Source organism: Takifugu rubripes, chromosome 11 (assembly GCF_901000725.2).
Source record: "Takifugu rubripes chromosome 11, fTakRub1.2, whole genome shotgun sequence".
NCBI lineage: Eukaryota > Metazoa > Chordata > Actinopteri > Tetraodontiformes > Tetraodontidae > Takifugu > Takifugu rubripes.
In genome coordinates, this window is record NC_042295.1 from 5,781,358 (window position 1) to 5,798,856 (window position 17,499).

A 17,499-nucleotide genomic window follows, 5' to 3' on the forward strand; every position below is an offset into this window, starting at 1 on the left:
CGACCTGATAGCGGATCACCACATTGATTTATTTTGTCTTACTGAGACCTGGCTTCAGGAGGAGGAGTATGTGAGCTTAAATGAATCTACTCCTCCTACCCATCTTAATTATCATATTTCACGTGTTACTGGTCGAGGAGGGGGAGTGGCAGCAATCTATCACTCCAAGTTATTAATTAATCCCAGACCAAAACATAGCTTCAGTTCATTTGAAAGCCTGACTCTTGGCATCACTCATCTGAACTGGAGGACAGAAAAGCCACTTCTGTTTGTAGTTGTATATCGGCCCCCTGCTGGGCCACATTCAGAGTTCCTGTCTGAGTTCTCTGATTTCTTATCTGACTTGGTCCTTAGAACGGACAAAGTCATGATCATTGGAGACTTTAATATCCATATGGACGTTATAAATGACAGCTTTAGAAATGGCTTCATTTCATTACTTGAGTCAGTTGGTTTCCTCCAGCAGATAAACCAACCAACTCATAGCTTTAACCACATCCTAGATCTAGTTCTGACTTATGGTGTTGAGGTAGAACATGTGTCAGTGTTCCCTCAGAACCCAGTCCTGTCAGACCATTCTTTGATCACTTTTACATTTATGATTAAGGATTCTTCTATGCTCAGAACAAAGTCTTACTATAGCAGATGTCTTTCAGATAATGCTGTAGCTAAGTTTAAGGAAGTGATCCCTGTGCTGATCCCAGGACCACCGTGTGTTTCCCCAGGGATCAGTCATTATAATCTTAGCCCTGCTGAGGTTGACTCTATTGCTGAAGGTGCAGCAACCTCACTGAGAATCACGCTTGATTCTGTTGCCCCCCTGAAAAAGAAAATAGTAAATCAGAGGAGGTGTGCCCCCTGGTATAATTCACATATCAGGACCCTCAAGCAGAAAGTGCGAAGACTGGAAAGGAAGTGGCATTCTTGTAAAATAGACAGCTACCATGTAGCCTGGAAAGACTGCCTATTAGTTTACAAAAAGGCCCTTCGCAAGGCTAGAACAGCTTATTTTTCTTCTTTAATTGAGGAAAATAAGAGCAACCCCAGGTTTTTTTTCAGCACTGTGGCCAAATTAAGAGTCACAGTGTTTTAGATCCACGTATCCCTTCTTGCCTTCGTGGTGAAGACTTCATGAGCTTCTTCACTGATAAAGTTCTAGCTATCAGAGAGAAAGCTAACCAGGCCATCCCAACAACTGGACCATCACCAGATGTGCCGACTGTGGGAACATACAGGGTCTCCAACGAGCCCTTAAGCTCCTTCAGCCCTATATATTTTTCTGAGGCGTCATCGCTAATTCAGAAATCCAAGACCACCACGTGTCTTTTAGATCCCATCCCAACACACCTGTTGAAGGATGTTTTACCATTGATAGGCAGTTCTATCCTGGACCAGATCAATGGTTCTTTAGTGTCAGGTTATGTACCCCGGTCCTACAAGGTGGCAGTGATTAAGCCGTTGCTTAAAAAAACCATCACCGGATCCTGATGTCTTAGCAAATTATAGGCCAATATCCAACCTTCCTTTTATCTCTAAAGTTCTAGAGAAGGTGGTGGTGACTCAGTTACTGGAGCACCTGCAGAGGAACAGCCTGTTTGAGATGTTTCAGTCAGGCTTTAGAGCTCACCACAGCACAGAAACAGCACTTCTTAAAGTCACTAATGATCTTCTCATAGCTTCCGATCATGGACTGGTCTCTATGCTGGTTCTGCTGGACCTCAGTGCTGCTTTTGATACAGTTGATCACAGCATCCTGTTACAGAGACTGGATCATGTGATTGGGATTAAAGGGACAGCACTAGACTGGTTTAGATCATACTTATCTGATAGATACCAGTTTGCCCATGTCCATGGTGTTCCCTCCTCATACAGTAGGGTTAGCATGGAGTTCCTCAAGGTTCTGTACTTGGACCAATCCTCTTCACATTGTACATGCGTCCCTTAGGGAACATTATTCGGCAGCATGGGATAATTTTTCATTGTTATGCTGATGACACTCAGCTCTATTTATCTATGAAACCCGAGGAGACAGAGAAGTTAGTGAAGCTCCAGACCTGTCTTAAAGACATAAAGTCCTGGATGTCTTCAAATTTCCTCCTCCTTAACTCAGGAAAAACTGAGGTCATGGTGTTTGGTCCTGAACCTCTCAGGGATAGATTAGATCACATGATCACTCTAGATGGTATCTCATTAACATCTAGTCTCTTTGTGAGGAATCTAGGAGTAACTTTTTATCAAAATCTCTCCTTCAACTCACACATTAAATTAGTCTCTAGAAGTGCCTTTTTTCACTTGAGGAAGATCAGAAAACTGCTGACGCGGCATGATGCTGAAAAGTTAGTCCATGCATTTGTTACTTCCAGGCTGGACTACTGTAACTCTTTATTATCAGGGTGTCCAAACAACTCTTTAAGAAGCCTCCAGTTGATCCAAAATGCTGCAGCCAGAGTTCTGACAGGTATTGACAAAAGAGATCACATTACTCCTGTACTGGCGTCGCTTCATTGGCTGCCCGTTAAATTTAGAATAATTTTTAAAACCCTTCTTTTGACCTACAAGGTCCTCAGAGGCCTAGCTCCACCCTACCTGGAGGAGCTAGTGATACCTTATCAGCCCAATAGACCGCTCCGCTCTCAGAATGCTGGTCTACTTGTGGTTCCCAGAGTTTCCAGGAGTAGAATGGGGGGCCGAGCATTTAGCTACCAGGCCCCCCTGCTATGGAACCAGCTCCCTGTCCAGGTACGGGAGGCTGACTCCATCGCTACTTTTAAGGTCAGACTCAAAACCTACCTCTTTGAAAAAGCTTATTGTTACTAATTCAGTAGTTCCAGTTACTATCATAGACAGACAAATTATCATACTTAGGGGGTCGTCTAATCGTTAGGTCACATCTTAGTTATGCTGTTATAGGCCAAGGCTGCCGGGGTCCGGAAACATGATCACCTGACAGGCCTCTTGTCACTCCACTGGGTCATGGTTTCCTCTCCTCTCCTCTCCTTTCCTCTCCTCATCAAGCAGACTAGTTATGCTGATTCTTGTGTAGTTTTTCTGCTTCTCCCCCCCCTATTTATTTACAGGTATTGCTGCCCTCGGAGCTGCGTAATGACCTCCGGCCCCGCTGAAGTGATTGTGTATCATATTTTTTGTGTGTGTTTCTGTGCTCTGTGCCTCTCCTCTCCCTCTCCTCTCCTCTCCTCTCCTCTCCTCTCCTCTCCCCCTCCTTTTCCTCTCCCTCTCCTTTCCTCTCCTCTTTCCCCTCCTCCTCCTTCTCCTCTCCTCTACCTCCCCTTCACTCTACTTCTCCTCTCCTTTACCCCTCTCCTCTCCTCTCCTCTCCTACCTATCCTATCCTCCACCTGTCCTCCCCCTTCTCCTCTCTCTTTACCCAGCCGGCCATCAGCAGGAGGGTCCCCCTACATGAGCCTGGTCCTGCTCAAGGTTTCTTCCTGTTAAAGGGGAGTTTTTCCTTGCCACTGTTGCTTGTCTGGGGTCAGGCCCTGGGATTCTGGAAAGCGCCTTGAAACCATTTTGATTGTATAAGACGCTATATAAATAAAGATTGTAAAGATTGATTCTGACTTTTATGATGTTTGCTTGTGGAGAAAACGTCACTTTGGTTCAGGATACACTTTTTCCTCAAAATTAAAGTGAATGCAACATGATCCTATGAAAACGTATTGTAGCCTGTTGGGGAGGGTCAGTGTGGGAATTTCCCAGCATGCTTTGTGGCATTATGTCTGTGGGTTCAGGTTTTTGTTGACATGTTCACATGGGGGGAGACATGAGGGACAGCTCGCACGATGGCTAGAGACACTACAGGATTACAACTTTGAAATCCGTCACCGGTCTGGCCGTCTTCATACCAACGCAGACGCTTTGTCTCGACGCCCTTGTGAAGCTGAACAGTGTCGGTACTGCCAGCATGTGGAGGACCGGGAAACTGCGAACCAATGGTATCAGCCCTGCATCCAGTCCCCCTGGATGACGAGAGTGGGCCCCAGGTCTCAGCACAAACAGCAGCTGACAACGATGGTTTGGAAACCATTGATCTCAAACAGCTCCAGCTTGACCAGAGCCAAGACCCTGTCCTCTCTCGGGTCCAAGATTGGATAGAGACCGGCCAACAACCAGCATGGAACGCAGTGTCAGCATTGGACCCCGAGACCAAGGCCCTCTATGCCCAGTGGACCAACCTCATCACCCGTGATGGCCTCCTCCATCATCGCTGGCAGACCCCTGCGGGCCACCGAGATATCCTCCAACTCCTGATCCCCCGCCAACTATGCCCCAGGGTCCTTCAGCTTGTCCATTGCTCAGTGGGGGCAGGCCATTTTGGAGTGACTAAGACTCTACACCGGCTCAGGTCACGATTCTACTGTCATCAGGATGTAGAGCTCTACATTCATCGGTGTGACCCTTGCACTGTTCAGAAGGGACCAACTCGGTGTTTGCACGCTCCCCTACAGCAGTACCAGGTGGGGGCCCCAATGGAGTGTGTGGGCGTAGACATCCTGGGCCCCTTTCCTACCACTGACCAAGGGAATCGCTACGTCCTTGTGGCCATGGACTATTTTACCAAGTGGCCTGAGGCGTATGCCGTTCCCGATCAGAGTGCATCCACCACCGCTGACCACCTGGTCAACGAGATGTTCTGCTGATTTGGTGTGCCGGAGGAACTGCACAGTGACCAGGGTTGCAACTTTGAAGCAAAAGTGTTCAGTGAGGTCTGCCGGAGGCTCGGCATCAGGAAGATCTGGACCACACCATTACACCCGTAGAGCGATGGACTGGTCGAACGCCTCAACCGAACCCTGGCCACCCAGCTGGCAATCCTGACCAGCCACCAGCAGCGAGACTGGGATCGCCACCTATCTTTGTTTCTGTGGGCGTACCGGACGGTGGTTCAGGAGTCCACGAAATGCACCCCAGCAGTACTCATGTTTGGGCATGAGCTCCGCACTCCTGTGGACTTGGTGTTCGGGCCTCCCCCTGAGCCAGAGCTGGAAGGTGCACCTGGCCTGGACTACCTCCCTAGTCTGCGGGAACGGCTTCAGCTGGTGCATGAGATGACCAGGAAGGCCCTCTCTGATGCTGGGCTGCGGCAAAAACGGGCTTATGATTCCCGTTGTAGAGGACAGGACTTTGCCCCTGGGGAGCAGGTATGGGTTTACAGCCCTGAGAGGAAGAAGGGCCTTTCCCCTAAATTGATTGGCCAGTGGGTGGGACCTTCAGCCTCCTTTGGTGTTGGTGCGGTCCTTCTTCTCCATTATCTTCCCAGATAGCCAGGTCAGAGGTCATTTTCCTGCCGAGGAACTTTATCAACACCAGTAAACTATGCTGTCACATTTTACGATGGGGGTCTACCACTTTCCGTCTGACTGTCTCCTCCTGCCTCCAACTGTCTAAACAACATTCATGTCAAGGAAGGGTCAACTTACTTGCTTATGTTTATTCCTACTAAAGATTATATACTATCCCTAACTTCTAAACTAACTGTAACAGAAAACAAAAACATATAGTATAACACATGCTAACAAGATAAAAGATGCTAACAAGATACAATAATTCTCTTCAACGGTGACAGCGCCGGCTCCCTCACCACCTCAGGGACTTTGTTATGGGTTGCTGGGGACAGCTAACCACCTAGGTGGGGGCAGTGTAGCGTGTTGGGGAGGGTCAGAGTGGGAAATTCCCAGCATGCTTTGTAGCAGTGTTTTCTGTGGGTTCAGGTTTGTGTTAACCCTGTTTTTGTTCGTTGTAAATGTTATCTTTCGCAAACTTTCAATGTTAGTGTTTTATTTATAGAGTTCTGGTTGTTGTTGTATTTAATTACTGTTTTAATTATTGTTTGCACCTGGACACCATAAGCGAGGTTATGTGTGTCAAAGACTTCCCTTTGTTCGTGTGTCTTCTGTTCAGTGTTTTATTAAAATGGCTCCTGCAGTTGATTAGCAGAATAAACTGTCAGAAGTCTGCGTCTGAGTTCTTCCGCAACCCAGAACCCGAGCTCGCCACAATGTGTAAGAGAAAAGCCCAACCCTGGTGCGGGGCAGACATTTGATGCGTGTCGTTTGTGTTGCACCGCCTACTTAAGAGCCGCACAGCTGCCCAGTGGAACTGCTACCAGAATCTAGACGTCTCCTTTCTCTGCGTCGGTGTTGAACGGTAAGACGGCGGGGTCTGCTCGCTCTATAGAAGTGCACGACGCGCGCTCTTTCATTCATGATGAGATTTGATGAGATGAGTTTCCTTGTGAGACTCAAAATGAGATTTAAAAATCTCTGAAAAAATTGAAATCACTGCACACACACCTTTGTGCACTTTTCTTTCGTTCGTGACAGTTAAAACCGGTTAGTCGATGGTGACATTTGTTTTCCTTGCCGTTCATGTTTAAATATTTTGCAATCTAAAGTGTAGTTATTTTGATTTCATGCGGTTTTCCATATTTCCTTATGACGCTGCGCGCCGAATCAAATTATGTGTACGCGCTCTCCGAAAAATGACTCGCTGCACCACCTTTTTGATTTATTTAACCAAATTGTGACACTACTGAGTTAAAGTGCCAGGTGTTTTTTGATCATTTTATTCTAGTTACTCAAGTGTAATTAGCGTGATTTCTGTGGAACTTTTAGGAGCTCAACTCAATTAAACCCAAGTCATATTTTAAAACATTTGATGGTGATGTATTCAGTCTCCATGGGTTGTGCCAGTCATTCTCAGACACCTTTGGAGATAAAACCTTACTCACCTCATCAGTAATGTGCACATTATTTACCCATGAAGACCTATCCTTACTAGTACCTACACTTTACAGTGAAGTCTAAAACTGCCAATCTGTTATCTTTGTGTCCCACCAGCTTATATAACATAACAAGGCAACAAAGAGCAACAGCATTAAATTTGTGTTAAAATTTCAATCCTTTGACTGCTGACTACACTTTTAGGTACTGATGAGCTTCTCCTTCTCAAATCTACAAGAAACAACACTTAAAATCCAGACGTGTGCTTAACTTTGAAAATACACAGTTGAAATTTACAAAATAGCATATTTCCAAATGGATTATTTTTGTATTCATCAAAGACATTCTTTGAAAAATATTTTAAACACATGTTGACAGCTGACTCTTATTGTTTGATTTGGCTGACAATGTTCCTTTTCTCGTACCAGGATTTCCCAATGGTGACACTTTGCCATTATGCCATCATTGTTCTCCTTCCTCATTTCCTGTCTGTTTCCTCTGCCGATGAAAATGACCTTTTAGTCACTGTTAAAAATGGGAAAGTTCAAGGGACTTTGCTGCCAGTGTTGAATGGGAATGTTAGAGCATTCCTTGGAATTCCCTATGCTAAACCTCCTGTTGGAAAGCTACGATTCAGGAATCCGGAGCCAATAGATTCATGGGAAGGAGTAAAGAATGCCAACAGCTTCTCAAACACCTGCTTCCAGCTGGCAGACATGACACTTGCAGGTGGAATAAACATTTCTGTTCAGTCTTTATCATATTATTTGAATTCCTTTAAAAAGATACAAGCAATTTACTATTTAACAGGGTAATTGTTTTTTTTTTAGGTTTAGAATGGTATTTAAGTTTAATTAAACATAATACTTGACACCATGTGATTAGGCACCATCTGACTCTCATCACAACCACACAGAACCATCACAACCTCACTCATGCACACACTCACTCACACATACAGTAGAGACACAAACACATACACACACACACACACCACTATGTAATACAGTATGTGGCAATGGCAGGTGATGTGATGCTGAAATGAAAGAATAGTAAAACCACACCCTAAGTGTTTGAGTATGTGAGGCATCTAAACTTGATCTATTTGATCCAGTAACTCAAGAAGGCTTCCAGATTTTTTTATGTGCACATTCAATGAGCGATCTTGTACCAGTCAGATATCTGAACACTGACACCATTGCACACAAGTAGTTCCATCCTCAGGGTCAGTTCATCCACTTCACAGATCCTTTTCTTCTTTAATTTGGAAGTAATTGTACTAAATATGGTATAACTGAGTGATTTTTGCAGAAGGATGAATAAAGGGTCACATCTGCCTGTTGGATGTTAAACTAAAATAACAGGTAGACTGTTGTTACTGCTAAAATTGTTATTGGTTGTCAGGATTCAGAGGAGCAGAAATGTGGAACCCAAACACACCAGTGAATGAGGACTGTCTGTACCTGAACGTGTGGACTCCACAGGCTCAAGCTTCATCACCGCTGCCTGTCATGATCTGGATCTATGGAGGCGGGTTCACCACAGGAACATCATCCTTGGAGCTGTATGATGGTCGCTACTTGACTAAGTCTGAAGATGTGATCGTGGTATCCATGAACTACAGGTGAATGTGAGAGTCACACTGTAAACTCCTCTGGATTTAACCTAGGATTTCCTGCTAGGGAAACATACCTGACATACCTCCAAAGGCAGAGGTCAATCAAATCATTCAAATAGTTCAACAGGCTACAGCCTGCTCACCTGCCCAGCAGGGATAAAGTCAGGTTTGCTCCCTGCACATGGTTAACGGATACATGTACCTGTCATTAGAGCTGCTGCTCTTAGTCCATCCATCCAGTGAGCCATCCATCCACCCATCTATCTATCCATTGCTCCCTCCCTCCATTCATCCATTCTGCTTTTATGCTGAGGTTTGGTTTGCAGCTGTCTTTTTCTCTCATTTGAATGCCCTTTTTTCGAACACAGTTTGGACAGCACAGTGGGCCAGCATAGCCATGGATCTTTGGCAACTTTTAAATTTAACTTAATTAAGATTCATTTGTCACTCGGAGAGGGTACACATAAGGGTGAAGGCAGGGTACACTATTTGCCCTATTTGAGCATTTGTGGATTGGGTAACTTGCGTAGCAGTGCTCTGAGGGCACCTTTACCTACTACCAGAACACTTATCAGAATCCTCTGCTTCTCAGCCCAGTCCACCAACAGACTGAAATTCCACAACCCATTCCCTTACAATTTTGAAAGCAGATCATTTATGATCTGGACTGTTTATTAGGAGACATTATGGAACAAAAGCATTAAACACAATAAAAACACAGACTGTGGGTGGAACCATCCATACTGCATATGTGGTATTGAAACCTGCATTGGTGTGATGACATTTATACTTTCTCTCCTCATGTTCATGATTTCATTTCAACACAAAAAAAATACATGGGTCATAAAAAGCTATTTAGACCACAGGGTAGAAAATCAGCCATCTCCATGGTTTCTTATATCAAACCCTGTAAAGTCATTCTTTCACATGCTTGCTGATTCTTGGGATCGAGAGACATAGTCAGATGATGATGGCTACTTTATTTACTTTCTTGTTTTGTCTTCAATATCTAGTTTTATTATATGTTGTGTGCTTATTTTCGGTAGAGTTGGTGTTTTGGGATTCCTGTCTCTTCCGAACAACACTAACGTTCATGGTAATGCAGGCCTAATGGACCAGCGCTTGGCCATCCAGTGGGTGGTGGATAACATCGCTGCATTTGGAGGAGATCCTTCACAGGTCTAATATTTATTTCTTCTGTTTGAACTAGGTTTGTCCAAATGAATGTGTTAAATTATGCATTTGCATTATCTTTAGTAATTATTAGACATTGTAGTTCATTTTGATAGTCAACCTTACAGTGAGTCTGTGGGTCAGACTGGCTACACCTATCAGACCTGCTGTCTTTAGTTCTACTGCTTTGTTTACTTCCAGTGGTGGCTAAAGAGAAGTAATCCAAAGTCAATATCAAGGTCCAGCATTAAGACTGAACGCGAGGGAATGCCAATTAAGCCACGTTAAGGCCTCATTGTGCGTCTGCATCATCTGATGGCAATATTAACTAATTTTATAGAGGATTGCTATTTGTTTCTGTGCAGGAGTTTAGAACCCAATGATAAAACAGTGACAACATTCTCTGCAGCGGTCGCAGATGAAGCAATACATAAACCCCCTGTAAGCATCACAGATGCAGAAGTAGCTGAAATCACTAAATTGTCACCTTTGTCTGGTTGTTTTATTTCATTTTCTTGAACGCTGTATCCTTTTTGGGGTGACAGGGAGGGTTGGCGAATGGAGGGTATACCCCTGGAAAAATGTGTCTTGCTGTTGTTTCCAGATAACTCTGTTCGGAGAAAGCGCAGGATCAGTCTGTGTGGGCTTCCATGTTCTCTCTCCTGGCAGCAATGTTCTCTTTAAAAGAGCTGTGATGCAAAGTGGAGCTCCAACAGCACACTGGACCACAGTGAGCCTCAGCGAGGCGTGGAACAGGTCAGTAAGGCCTGACCAGACATATTTTTGTCATGTCCTCAATAGTTTGAAGTCAACAGATTTGTCCATGTTAATTTTGGTCACATTTCTATACTGGTTCTGCTTTACCTCAGTGGTGCCTTTGATACCGTTAATAGCATCCTGTTACAGAGATTGAATCAGGTCACTGGGATTAGAGGGACATTGCTAGACTGGTTCAGATCATATTTATTTCAGATTCCAGTTAAGAAAACATTAGACAGCAGCATCAGTAAATGTTAACACCAATGCTGATGACATTCAGCTGTATTTGAAATCAAAGAAAACAGAATCAAATCAAATCAATCTTTATTTATATAGCGTCTTATACAATCAAAATTGTTTCAAGGCGCTTTCCAGAATCCCAGGGCCTAACCCCAGACAAGCAACAGTGGCAAGGAAAAACTCCTGCCGGCCCTCCTGCTGATGGCCGGCTGGGTAAAGAGAGAGGAGAGGAGAGGAGAAGGAGGGGGAGAGGAGAGGAGAGGAGAGGAGAGGAGAGGAGAGGAGAGGAGAGGAGAGGAGAGGAGAGGCACAGAGCACAGAAACACACACAAAAATACACTATACAGCGGGTCAGCGAGGCCGGAGGTCATCATGCAGCTCCGAAGGCGGCGATACCGGTAAATGAATAGAGAGGGGGGGAGAAGCAGAAAAACTACACAGGAATCAGCATAACAAGTCTGCTTGATGAGGAGGAGGAAAGGAGATGAAAGGAGAGGAGAGGAGAGGAAACCATGACCCAGTGGGGTGACAGAGGCCTGTCAGGTGATCATGTTTCCGGACCCCTGCAGCCTTGGCCTATAACAGCATAGCTAAGATGTGATCTAACGATTAGACGACCCGCTAAGTATGATAATTTGTCTGTCTATGATAGTAACTGGAACTACAGAATTAGTAACAATAAGCAAAGAGGTAGGTTTTAAGTCTGATCTTAAAAGTAGCGATGGAGTCACACTCCCGTACCTGGACAGGGAGCTGGTTCCATAGCAGGGGGACCTGGTAGCTAAATGCTCGGCCCCCCATTCTACTCCTAGAAACTCTGGGAACCCCAAGTAGACCAGCATTCTGAGAGCGAAGCGGTCTATTGGGCTGGTAAGGTGTCACTAGCGCCTCCAGGTAGGATGGAGCTAGGCCTCTGAGGACCTGATAGGTCAAAAGAAGGGTTTTAAAAATTATTCTAAATTTAACGGGCAGCCAATGAAGCGACGCCATTACAGGAGTTATGTGATCTCTTTTGTCAATACCTGTCAGAACTCTGGCTGCCTGACCGGTGCAGAGTCCGCATTACTGCAGACGCCTCACCGATCCGCCTGTCGATCTCCTGCTCCATTCTTCTGTCACTCGTGAACAAGACCCCGAGGTACTTGAACTCCTCCCTTTGGGGCAGGATCTCCTCCTTGACCCGGAGAAGGCACTCCACCTTTTTCCGGTTGAGAACCATGGCCTTGGATTTGGAGGTGCTGATAACCATCCCAGCCGCTTCACATGCGGCGGCGAACCGATCCAGTGATAGTTGGAGGTCACGGGCCGATGACGCCAACAGGACCACATCATCTGCAAAAAGCAGAGACCTGATCCTGAGGTCACCAAACTGGAGCCCCTCAACACCATGACTGCACCTAGAAATTCTGTCCATAAAAATTATGAACAGAATCGGTGACAAAGGGCAGCCCTGGCGGGGACCAACCCTCACCAGAAACGAGTTCGACTTACTGCTAGCAATGCGGACCAAACTCTGACACCGATCGTACAGGGAGCGGACGGCCCGTATCAGCGGCCCCGACACCCCATATTCTCGGAGGACCCCCCACAGGACCCCCCGAGGGACACGGTCGAATGCCTTCTCCAAGTCCACAAAACACATGTGGACTGGTTGGGCAAACTCCCATGCACCCTCGAGGACCCTGCTGAGGGTGTAGAGCTGGTCCACTGTTCCACGCCCAGGACGAAAACCACATTGCTCCTCCTGAATCCGAGGTTCGACTATCCGGCGGACCCTCCTCTCCAGTACCCCTGAATAGACCTTACCAGGGAGGCTGAGGAGTGTGATCCCCCTATAGTTGGAACACACCCTCCAGTCCCCCTTCTTAAAAAGAGGGATGTTACGTTTAACCCTTTTGAGGGGGTTAACGTAGAGACTAACAAACCACCAGGGAAAGACCGAAACAGACTGTCAACATTGTGCTTTACTTCTTAACACACGTGCATACATCAGGAGTGGAGGGAGAGGTGGAACAAACAGGTCTGTGCCAAAACAAAAGTCAAAAAACAGGGCATCTTAAAACATCAAAAACACAACGGTGACCACAGCCCATAACCTAGTGTAAATAACAATCAAAATCTACGTGCGGCAATGTATGGGGTACCCCGTCCTTACCTAGTCCCACCTGCCCTCCACAAACTCTTCCTGTCCAACACTGAGCGAGAGAGCGAGCCCCCATGAAATTAGGAGGGAGAGCCTTTAAAGCGGGACTCCGCTGGTGATTGGTCAGATAGACACAGGGGAGCCAATCCTAAGATACCACGGGAGTCCACAGGTGGTGTCAATCTTCCTCGTCACCAGCACTGCCTGCCTTTCGGTGTTCCACCAGTTCTCAGCCTCTGGATGGCGCCACTCTGGGAGGTCACCAGCAACAAAGAACACAAAAAGAAACACCAACAACTCCCCTGACACGTAACAAGGGACTACCACCCCGGTCTGCCAATCCAGAGGCACTGCCCCTGATGTCCACGCGATGTTGCAGAGTCGAGTCAACCACGACAGCCGTACAATATCCAGAGCCTTAAGGAACTCTGGGCGGATCTCATCCACCCCCGGGGCCTTGCCACTGAGGAGTTTTTTGACAACCTCGGCAACTTCAGCCCCGGAGATATGAGAGCCTATCCCCAGGCCCTACTTCCTCACTGGAAGGCGTGTTGGTGGGATTGAGGAGGTCCTCGAAGTATTCCTTCCACCGATCCACAACATCCCGAGTTGAGGTCAGCAGCACACCATCACCACTATACACAGTGTTGACAGTGCACTGCTTCCCCTTCCTCAGACGCCTGATTGTGGTCCAGAACCTTTTCGAGGCTGTCCGAAAGTCGTTCTCCATGGCCTCCCCGAACTCTTCCCATGCCCGGGTCCTTGCCTTGGCAACAGCCGTAGCTGCACTCCGCTTGGCCTGCCGGTACCTATCTGCTGCCTCAGGAGTCCTACAGGCCAGTAAGGCCCGATACGACTCCTTCTTCAGCTTGATGGCACCCCTGGGTTCGGGCATTGCCGCCACGACAGGCACCAACCACCTTGCGGCTACAGCACCGGTCAGCCGCCTCAACAATGGAGGCACGGAATATTGTCCACTCGGACTCAATGTCCCCCGCCTCCCCCGGGACATGGTCAAAGCTCTCCCGGAGGTGTGAGTTGAAGCTGCTTCTGACAGGAGACTCTGCCAGGCGTTCCCAGCAGACCCTCACAACACGTTTGTGCCTGCCGGGTCTGTCCGGCATCCTTCTCCACCATCGGAGCCAACTCACCACCAGGTGGTGATCAGTTGACAGCTCCGCCCCTCTCTTCACCCGAGTGTCCAGAACATGCGGCCACAAATCCAATGACCCAACCACAAAGTCGATCATCGATCTGCGGCCTAAGGTGTTCTGGTGCCAAGTGCACATGTGGACGCCTTTATGCCTGAACAAGGTGTTTGTTATGGACAATCTGAGATGAGCACAGAAGTCCAATAACAAAACACCACTCGGGTTCAGATCAGGGGGGCCATTCTTCCAAATCACACCTCTCCAGGTCACACTGTCATTGCCAACGTGAGCATTGAAGTCACCCAGGAGGACGAGGGAGCCCCCAGAAGGAGCACTCTCCAGCACTCCCTCTAAGGACTCCAAAAAGGGTGGATACGCTGAACTGCTGTTTGGGCCATAGGCACAAACAACAGTCAGGATCCGTCCCCCCACCCGAAGGCGAAGGGAGGCTACCCTCTCATCCACCGGGCTAAACTCTAATATACAGGCACTGAGCTGGGAAGCAACGAGAATTGCCACCCCTGCCCGTCGCCTCTCACCATCGGCACCTCCAGAGTGGTAGAGAGTCCAACCCCTCTCGAGAAGACTGGTTCCAGAGCCCTTGCCGTGCGTCGAGGTGAGGCCAACTATATCTAGTCGGAACTTCTCAACCTCAACTCAGGCTCCTTTCCCACCAGAGAGGTGACATTCCATGTCCCTAGAGCCAGTTTATGCAGCCGGGGATCAGACCGCCAAGGTCCCTGCCTTCGGCCGCTACCCAAAACACAATGCACCCGACCCCCTTGGCCCCTCCCACAGGTGGTGAGCCCACGGGAAGGGGGTCCCATGTTGCCTCTTCGGGCTGTGCCCGGCCGGACTCCATGGGCAGAGGTCCGGCCACCAGGCGCTCGCCAACGTGCCCCACCCCCAGGCCGGGCTCCGGTGACCCGCATCCGGGCAAGGGAAACATGGCACCAATGTTGTTCTTCATCATGAGGGGGTCTTGGGCTACGCTTTGTCTGATCCCTCACCTAGGACCTGTTTGCCATGGGTGGCCCTACCAGGGGCATATAGCCCCAGACAACGGAGCTCCTAGGATCATTGGGACACGCAAACCCCTCCACCACAATAAGGTGGTAGCCCAGGAGGGGTAAGGGTACTTTAAGATGAAGATGAAAATCTTCCTCTGTGAGAAAGTTTAAAATCAGCTAAGCTAGATAAGCTAATGCTGATAGTTGAGCGGGAGCCTCTAACCTTTAGCATAATCTCAACCATGCTTCTATAGGCTGATGCTACTAGGGTACAGAAACATGATTCCCTTGACAGGTTGTCGTCACTAAATCGGTTCATAGTTGCCTCTCCTCTCTTTCTTTCTTTTCTTTGTTCTCTCCTCATGTGTAGTTCAAAGTTAGGCTCTGGGAATCTGTGAAGCACCTAGAGACAATCCTGATTGTAAGAGATTCTGAAATGAATTGCTTTTAATTGAATTTGCATGCTTTCTGTCACTATTCAGGTCTACAATGTTGGGAATGTCGGTTGGATGTAACAAACCGATTGAGCTGGAAACATGTTTGCAGAGTATTAATGTCAGTCATTTGGTAACGGTCCAATATGGGGTTTTATCAAACCCCTCAACCTCTGACATCCCATTTCTTCCTGTCGTGGATGGGGACTTCCTTCCAGATGAAGTAGATGTATGCTTAATTGAATGTAACATTTTCATTAAAGAGTTTTCTACCACTAGAACTTGCATGTTCCATTTTTCCCTTGCAGGCATTGATAAGTAATTCCAGCATCCAAAAGAAGGAAGTTTTTTTGGGTCTGAATCATGATGAAGGAACTTACTTCTTAGTCTACACAGTTGCTGGTTTTGATATCACCAGCCAAAGTCTCATCACCAAGGCTCAATTTCTCAATGGACTGGACCACATATTGGCAAGTGCTCAAACTATCACAAAGGAAACAGTAACTTTTCAGTATACTGACTGGGCAGATGAGGAGAACGGCACCAAAAATCGTGACTCACTGAACAGAATGCTTTCGGAATATATGTTCATCTGTCCAGTAACAGATTTTGCCTACAGGTAAACAGCCGTTTTAGCTCTTATGGATTCAGATTTGTGATTATGCAGAAATACTTTCATGCTAATAAAAAAGAAAAATATAATACAAGACGCTGACCCTGAACAATGCACGTATAATATTTTAAATCAAAGAAACTATTGATTAGAGGTTTTATGTGAGATGTGAGAGAATAAATGTCAAAATACTGAAGTGGATTCATGTTTCTTTTGACAGGTATCAAAAAGCTGGTGGTAAGCCTTTCCTTTATTACTTCCAACACCGATCATCCAGAAACCCGTGGCCAGAATGGATGGGTGTCATGCATGGCTACGAGATTGAATTTGTGTTTGGATTACCACTGAATCCATCTCTGGGATACACAGAAGAGGAGGTGAACATGAGCAAGAGGTTCATGAAGTATTGGGCCACCTTTGCTCGAACTGGGTTTGTCTGATAAAAAAAAAAGAAATGGCACAATATCCAGTTAAACAGTGTGCGCGATGAGACCTTGGTGAGTGAACAAATCGATGTCCCCTGTTTTGTTCAGGAATCCAGGCATTGATGGACAACCCTGGCCCATGTTCACTAGTGAAAAAAGGGAGTATGTCACTCTGGATACCCAGAATCCAGAATACAAGTCAAACCTGAGAGCTGATGACTGCCAATTCTGGAACAGTTTAATACCTCAAATTAGAAAAATGGCAGGTAAGCCTCACATGTTTATCACTCAATCTACATACATTATCTGTGGTGGAGACGCCTGCATTTCCATTCAGTAGCCCATAAAGACATGAAAGAGGTTTTCTTTCAAGTAGATCCTGTTCAGTTTAATCTTAACAAAATTCCGTTGTTAGTCTGGACCTGATTTTGACTGGTGATCACCTGTAATACAAAAGTGTGAAGACTGAATGAAGACTTGATGTCTCTTCTTGTTTCTCTCTTCACAGCTGATCTGCAGACTTGCAGTGGAGCAATTGAGCCAATCCTTTCTTTCACTTCCTTCCTTCTTATGTCTCTTTATTACCTTCTGATCCAGTAATGAGCCCTTCTGGGCCAGAACACTAGTTATGAACTCCACTTCTAACATTAGTGGAAGATAAAGTCAGTCTTGTCACTGTTTGCTGTTTATGGGACTTGAAACGTGGGTTTTTTCACAAACATTCAGCAACAAATGCGCTCTATTTTCTTGCATTTATCAAAAATGTTAGGCCTGTTTGCTGTTTGAACTTTTGTGTTTAATCCTCGGTCAAAAAAGAAATCAACAGGTATTGGCTGTGAAATTTCTAATGATTTTTTTCAAAAATTAGGTTTTTAGATCTATGAGGTTTTTTTTTTTTTAAATCTTCAGTTAAGTAAGTGGTAATAAATCATTTGAAATCAATTCTGTCTGTTTTTTTTCTTCATCTCAACAATAAAGTATTATATGACACAATTACTAGAATAATTATTAGGTTTTAGCTGAGTCTGCCATTTAAAACCTCTATTTCCAGTGAAAAAAAATATGTTGACCAGGCTCATATGGGATGTCAGTAGGGGGAGGGAACACACAGAGGAGAGTATAAACATAAATCACACATGCAAAAACATTTGCACTGAGCAACCAAAGGTAGAGTTGTATGAGTCAGTGCGGTC

General features: G+C 46.2%; 1 protein-coding gene across 3 annotated transcripts; it reads left to right on the forward strand.

Annotated features, from left to right (window-relative positions):
- Positions 1–6,008: 6,008 nt before the first annotated feature.
- Positions 6,009–17,248, forward strand: LOC101063924 (acetylcholinesterase-like). 3 transcript variants are annotated; one of them, XM_011619597.2, is made up of 10 exons: positions 6,009–6,165; positions 7,169–7,469; positions 8,145–8,364; positions 9,405–9,537; positions 10,136–10,287; positions 15,317–15,497; positions 15,577–15,887; positions 16,102–16,311; positions 16,415–16,572; positions 16,815–17,248. In XM_011619597.2, the coding sequence occupies exons 2-10, from the start codon at positions 7,178–7,180 to the stop codon at positions 16,904–16,906; spliced, it is 1,749 nt and encodes a 582-aa protein (XP_011617899.2). In that variant the 5' UTR covers positions 6,009–6,165; positions 7,169–7,177; the 3' UTR covers positions 16,907–17,248. The 3 variants fall into 3 exon arrangements, with proteins under 3 accessions (XP_011617899.2, XP_011617900.2, XP_029700035.1); XM_011619598.2 differs by having other exon boundaries at positions 15,317–15,491; XM_029844175.1 differs by lacking the exon at positions 7,169–7,469 and having other exon boundaries at positions 6,049–6,165.
- Positions 17,249–17,499: the final 251 nt, after the last annotated feature.

Excerpts from the sequence above, each read along its gene's own strand:
- LOC101063924 (XM_011619597.2), top strand. The coding sequence starts at position 7,178 with ATGGTGACACTTTGCCATTATGCCATCATTGTTCTCCTTCCTCATTTC. Across the intron at positions 15,498-15,576 it reads TCCTTCCAGATGAAGTAGAT|GCATTGATAAGTAATTCCAG; the intron begins GTATGCTTAATT and ends TTTCCCTTGCAG. Across the intron at positions 16,573-16,814 it reads TCAAATTAGAAAAATGGCAG|CTGATCTGCAGACTTGCAGT; the intron begins GTAAGCCTCACA and ends CTCTCTTCACAG.